This window comes from Sorex araneus, chromosome X, assembly GCF_027595985.1.
Source record: "Sorex araneus isolate mSorAra2 chromosome X, mSorAra2.pri, whole genome shotgun sequence".
Classification (NCBI taxonomy): domain Eukaryota; kingdom Metazoa; phylum Chordata; class Mammalia; order Eulipotyphla; family Soricidae; genus Sorex; species Sorex araneus.
Window position 1 is genome coordinate 83,635,975 of NC_073313.1, and position 7,121 is coordinate 83,643,095.

Sequence of the window (7,121 nt, forward strand, 5' to 3'; positions counted from 1 at the left end):
CAAAGAGTGTTAGTGATTTCCTCAAATTCAGATACAAATGCTTGAGCAATGGTGTATTATTCATTTTGACTTTTGCAATGTCAAAGCTTTCAAGATTCTTAGTAATGAAGCTACTGTCCCCTGGACTTATAGGAGACACTGAGGCCCAGAAACTGAAAATAGTTGCTCAAGGTAAGTGTTCAAATTGTCATTCAAATCCAGTCTACTGGACCACCTGAGGACAAACGTGCTTTGCTTTTTGTTATACTACTTTTCCGATTTAGTTTGGGAACAAACAAGATCTACAGAGGAAGGAAATGAAGTTATTGGGCTCAATGATGCCGAGGCTCTTTGTTAAACTGTTCCCAGGGATGTCCTGAAGTCCCTCACGCAAAAGGAAGCTCTGAGTCAGATGAGTTAGGGTCAGCAGGACTGAAACAATGGGCCTCTGAAGGCATTTCTCTAATTTTTCCCTACGCTTCCGCTGTTCTCTGCTAGTTACCTTCTGACTGACCTGTAAGCAATAGTGTCAACTTTGACCAATGAGAAAATAACTCAAAACTGAGTCACTCACATTGGGATTCAGGTGATGGCCTGAAATGAGAGTAGAACAAAGATATTTGGGGATGAGGATGTGATCGAGAGTCGTTTACTCGTCTCTTGTGAGCTATTCCCTGACATGTAGGCATTGAAGCATAGGACACACAAAGGAAGACACTCAAATATATATTTCATTGTCAAGGGATAGAAGAAAATAGGACTTTTCATCATGGACTAGATAAAAATTAATGTTCTAATGAAGTATAATGGGGAAAACGTGAATAAAATTTATTCTATATGTATCCAAAACAATTTCCATTGGAAAATATAGCCCATTATTCTTGACAAATACCAAAATCTGCTTCTCACCATGAAATCATCTTGTGCATGTCTCAGCATCACCTTTTCTAGTCTTTATTCTGAGACCAGATTCTTTTTTTTTTTAAATTATAACAGAGCATTTAATTACACCAGTTTTCCATCAATACACAAAACATTTAGTGATGATTATATTGGCCATTTCCACTGGTTGGCAGGAGGTTCTTCTACTAAAGGCTCCCATGGCTTCCATTGCATCATTTTTCTTGCCAGACTTAGTTCATTTTCAGCCTGCAGAATCACCTCTTCTATTTGGCCACCTTGAAGCTTATCTTCTAATTTTTTAACATCTGGTTCTGCTTTAACCATACCCAGCTTCTCATTTGTTATCTGTTCGGTATACTTCCTGTAGGCCGCATTTGCAGGCATCTGCTCAAGAACATCAATAATCTTTGTGTATAGAATTCTTAGTCTCTCGTGCGGACTCTCGCAGACCGCCAAGCCCACCAGGCCGGTCGTCTTCTTCAGCAAACCCGCCATGACAGCGCCTGCGAGTCGCCGTCGCGGGGCCCTCTGGGAGCCCGGCTCAGGCCCGCTCAATCCACTACCGACACCGCCGCTCCCCGAGACCAGATTCTTTAAGCCTCCAAAATGAAAATCTTGCGCCTTTAAAATATTAGTATATTTCCAAAGGAATGAGATTTACTTTTGCCTTAGTGAAAGTCTGATCAGAAATCACTCCCTAGTCCAAAATCTAGCACAGAACAGTACTTTTACATTCAATTTTTCTGTGCATTCTGATTTATATACAGGGAATTCTGGAGAGCAAAGACCACATCAGCAGCAGGGTTAGTGAGATGTCTATAAATGATGAAAAGCAGAGTCTCTGAAAACAAAGAGGCACATTTTCCATCTTACTAATTGTTTTAGCTGTCATTCCACCAATTTTTTAGACTAAGGAGATTTGATCCCTCAAATACATAATGTATAAAGAGGGCAATGTTTAAGAAAACATGTTGAGAATCAGTGATAGACTTTTGGTTTTTAAGCTCTTTATCAAATGTCTGAAATGTTTTATCAACACAGATTCATCTGAGGGCCCATACAAATTCAGTCCATTCCCTTATGTTCAACTCCTAGAGTTACCAATTACTGTTGTAACAAATTACTACAAATTGGGTGGCTTAGGACAAGACTTTTAAATTTTTATTGTTCTAGAAGGGAGAGAAATCCAAACTGGCTCTCACTGGGATAGCATCGAGGTGTTGGTAGGATTGTGAAGCTTTTGGAGTCTTTAAGGAGAGATTTTTGATTTTTTAAAAGTTTTGGTTTTGGGCTCACAAATGAGTCTCAGAACCGAGTAGCTCACTACAGGGATGGCTCCAGACTATGTGCCAGGCTGATTTCACCAGAGCACCTCAGATGGGAGCAGACGTCCTCTCTCTCTGCCTGCACTAGATGACCCTGGGCAGCCGCAAACATCCAGAAACCAATTGACATCACCCTCATAGCAAATCTTTATAGGTTCATCCTGGACCCCCACACAATAGAATAAATCTGCTGAAAAACCCAGGTATGCGGGACCAGTGACTGAAAACGCCAGGACTCAAGGGCTAGAGACTGGACCATCTCTTCCTATCTCCTCGCCCTTCTGGGGTCCTGGCGGTCATGCCCACGAACTGCCTCCGGGTACCATTTAAGCGCATTAACAGCCATAATGCAGAGACTCGTAAATGAATCTCAGGCCGAAGCAGCTTGCTGCAGAGATGGCTTCGGACTCCAATTATTTAAAATTTTAGACTCCCAGGAGCTCATGGCCACTTTTGCGGCTGCGTGATATCTCATACTTTTTTTTTGCTTTTTTGTTGAATCACTGTGAGATAGACCCTTACAGACATCTTATACTATTCATAATAAGCAATACAAAATAAATTATCTAGCATCTGCCTGTTAAGCTGGCTTTAGTGGTGGTGGGAAACTTTGAAATATTGGTGGTGGGAAGGTGTAGTGGTGGTGGGTTTGGTGTTTAAATATTGAATGTAATGGGGCTGGAGTGATAGTATAGCGGGTAGGGCGTTTGCCTTGCACGCAGCCGACCCGGGTTCAAATCCCAGAATCCCATATGGTCCCCTGAGCACCGCCAGGAGTAATTCCTGAGTGCAGAGCCAGGAGTAACCCCTGTGCATCACCAGGTGTGACCCAAAAACCAAAAAAAAAAAACCCCAAAAAAACACCTAAATATTGAATGTAATAAATTATTGTGAAAAACTTTCACGAATCACGAATCGTGAAATCCTGTTGATCATCGAGTTGCTTGAATGATCTCAGTAACCTCTATGTTCGTCCTATCCCTGAGGTTTTAGAAGCATCTCCTTTCTCGGCCTTCCAACGGTGCTGCATTTGAGGCTCTTTCAGGGTCAGGGGAATGAAAATAAAATTTACAATAATTTTTAAAAGAAAAAAAAATGTTTTATACCATCTCATACCAGTGAGGATGGCACATACCAAAAATAGTAGGAACAATCTGTGTTGGCAGAGATGTGGTGAAAAAAGAACTTTCATACACTGCCAGTGGGAATGTTGTCTGGTCTAACCTCTGTGGAAAACTGTATGGAGGTTTCTCAGTAAACTTAGAATTTAACTGTCATTTGACCCAGCAATGCCACTTTGGGGAGCTGGAGCGATAGTATAGAGAGTGGGGTGTTTGCCTTGCACGCAGACAACTTGGGTTCAATTCCTGGCATCCCATATGGTCTCCCAAGCATTGCAATTAGTAATTCCTAAGTTAAGAGCCAGGAGTAACCCTTGCGCATCACTGGGTGTGACCCAAAAAGAAAAAACATTACACTTTGGGGCATCTATCCCCAGGACATAAAAACACTCAAAAGGATGTATGTAGACAATTATTCATTGCTGCACTCAGTACAATAGCTAAGCTATGGATTCAACCTAGGTGTTCAATGGAAATTAATGGATTATGAATATGTGTTATAAATACACAATGGAATACTATGCAACTGAAAGGAATAATGAAAGGAATAATGAAATCATGCAACTTTCTGCAATGTGATTGGAACTGGAAGATATAATGTTGATTTAAGTAAGCCAGAAGAAGAAAGACAAACAGAGGATGATCTCATTTATCTGTGGCATATAGAATACTGAATTAGGAAAAGTACTACCATAAAAGGAGATGCTTAGGTCACCCTTGTTATTATTCTATCACCCTTGTTAAGAGAAGAGAAGGACAGTGAAGGAACGAAATCAAAGGGGAAAGAAAAGAATGGGAAGAAATGAGTGAACAGGCATCAGGGTGTCAGTTATAACAGTGATATGGGTGAGTGGTATAGTAATATATCCAAAATACAGACTCAACAACACTGAAAACATAAGATCTAAGACTGAAACCACTGAAACTTTGTAATGTTTCCATCAAGTTAACATGTGGGGATGTGGGTTGTGGGAGGGGAATATAGGTGGAGGGAGGTTGATACTGGTGATGGAATTGGTGTTGAAATATATGCCTAAAACGCAATTATCTATAAATGTGTAAAACATAGTTCTTTACCAAAGCTAAAAAATTTAAAAGTAAAAATTAAAATGTTGCTATTTAATTAAAAATGGTGATTTACAAAGTTATTGATAATTGAATTTGACATATAATGTTCTATCACAAATCCCATCACCAGTTTATGTGCTTCCTACGTCCTGCCACCTTAATAGGCACATTTTAAAATTTCGTGGTTGTAGTTTGGATCTCATGTTTTCAGCGCTGTTGAATCTGTGCTTTGGATATACCACTTCTCCACATTACCATTAAATCTGAGGCCCCTGACACCCATTCCCCCATCACTTCCCTTTCTCATATTCTTCTTTCCTTTATTTCTTTTCTCCTCTGTCCTTTGCTCCTACACTCTGGGGTCAAGGGTAGTCTAGGTACCACCCTGCCCTTTACTACATTGAATTTCCTTGTCCTGTTATTCCATATACTACAGATAAATGAAATCATCTTATTTGTACTTCTTCTTCCACTCAGCATATCTTTAAGGAGAGAATTTTATTCCCTCTTCCCACACTTAGAGTCTTCTCTTTCCCAAATTCCTGGCTACTGGATTCATTATAATATATTCAAAATTGCTTATTGTGTCTTGCTCATAATGTTCAACTTTTTTTCTTCCATTATTATATCCCCGTCTTTTTTTCTTTTTGGGTCACACCCGGCGATGCACAAGGGCTACTCCTGGCTCAGGAACTCAGGAATTATTCCTGGCGGTGCTTTGGGGACCATATGGGATACTGGAAATCGAACCCTGTTGGACTCATGCAAGGCAAACACCCTACCTGCTGTGCTATCGATCCAGCCCCTATGTCCCCTTCTATGGTTCCTAAGATACTTCTTGTTGCATTGGGCACATCCTGCTAATACAAAGTAATTTTCACATCTCAATTATTAATTTATTTATGTCTGCAGAGTCTCTTTTGCCATGTATGGTGACATATACATTGATTCTTTTTCACTGAAATAGTATGACACTACATAAAGTATTATATGAGTTTCAGGTATACGTTATTAACAATCAGAGTTCTAAGGATTAGGACTTGGATATCTATGGAGGAATGTCATCATTTTATCTAACACATAAATCCAAGGTGATTTCCAAAGCCTTTTTAAATTTTCCTACTGTTCTACATTCCTTCTTGTTTTTGTTTTTGTATCACATCCAGCAATGCCTAGGGGTCACTTCTGGCTTTGCACCCAGGGATCACACCTGACAGGGCTCAGGAGACTATATGTGATTCAGGTGATCAAACCCATGACAGCAGCATGCAAGACAAGCACCATAAGTGCTGAATTATCTCTCTTGATCCTCCAAATTCTTTCTAAACACTTTTTATTGCTTTAAGTATCATTCTGTTTAGCACTTGATTTTGTTTTAATTATTTCATATCCAAATAGTTATTCACTAATACCTTCATTTAAATAGTATTTACTGAAGTAGGAGGAGATAGAAAGACTGGATCATGTGCTTTGACTTGTGGGAGGTTAAGGTTTGATCCCTGGCAGCACACAGCCTTCTGAGCACTGCCAGAATTAACAATAAGCACCAAACCAGAAGTAGTCTTTTTAACACCAAGCAGTAAAATATGATTTATTGTCTTGTATGTCTACTTTATGCTACATTCTTGATGAACATTAAGAAAAAGATATGACTCTTGTCTTAAAGGAACTCACAGTTTAATGAGGGAGAAAACATGCATATAAGGTTGCAAAAGAAGATGTTTAAAGAGAAAAGGTAGAAATATATATTTGCAGGTTTGAAAGAAAGCAAAGTTGATTTGACCTAAGGGATGTCTTCATGCCAGAAGTAATCTTTGAACTAGATGAGAGCTAGTCACAAAGGAAGACCAAAAAGTACATTTTTCAGTAAAGCGGACAGACACTTTAAACTTACACATGTTTATCTTTTTTACTTTAGATAGTGTGCAACTTCCTTGAAGTCAGTCATGCTGTTTCGTTTTTCGTTTTTCTTCTCTGTGTCATTCAAAATTTAACCTAGAGTGGGACTATTAAAGATATATAATGAAAATGTGTTGGCCAAATGAATTCTAAAGGAGATAAAAGAATCCCCTGGCCATGTCAACATCAATGGCAACAGTCTTTTTTTTTTCAATGGCAACAGTTTTGACCATCTACAAAATGAAACTGGATAAGGTATTTGAAACAATGATTGTTGAACCTTGGCCAATAAAAATTGCAGAACTGGGCAGGATTCCTTAAATCAGGAAAACAATAAAGGTGGTCTCTGCGACTGCTGCAGCCCCTGCTGGATGTACTTTATATATCATTGACTGAGGAAGGGGAAGCTCTAAAGCAGAGCTCGGTAATATCACCCAGTTAAGAACACAAAAATTAAAAGAATTTACCTCTGAAACAGCTAGAATTTGTAGAACTGAGTACCAAAGAAGAGGGAAAGATAACCCTCCAGAAAAGTGCTTGAGACCCCCTTGGGTCTTTTGCTCAAAGGTGTGCATGGATATGGAGAAACTCCACAAGACCAGGTAAGGCAAACAAACTTCGTGTTTGTAACCTGAATAATTCCCAGAACTGACTGACACTCATTGGGAGACTTTCAGATTCTGATCAAAGTGGAGAGGTCGCACTGAACACCAGAGAGATTCACAAAGAATGGCAGGAATTTGAAGTAGGCTTAATTAGCATTAGTCTAGCGGGTATGCTGGACATACCTGAACAAAGCTGAAAAACAAGACTTGAAAGAATCAAG

The 7,121-nt window shown here is 39.5% G+C and overlaps 1 protein-coding gene across 1 annotated transcript; it reads right to left on the reverse strand.

Annotated features, from left to right (window-relative positions):
* Positions 1-949: 949 nt before the first annotated feature.
* Positions 950-1,454, reverse strand: LOC129400016 (NADH dehydrogenase [ubiquinone] 1 alpha subcomplex subunit 5). The gene has a single exon (XM_055122278.1). The coding sequence runs from the start codon at positions 1,375-1,377 to the stop codon at positions 1,027-1,029; it is 351 nt and encodes a 116-aa protein (XP_054978253.1). The 5' UTR covers positions 1,378-1,454; the 3' UTR covers positions 950-1,026.
* Positions 1,455-7,121: the final 5,667 nt, after the last annotated feature.

Bases quoted from the DNA above. Each gene is read 5' to 3' on its own strand.
- LOC129400016 (XM_055122278.1), bottom strand. From the start codon at position 1,377: ATGGCGGGTTTGCTGAAGAAGACGACCGGCCTGGTGGGCTTGGCGGTC.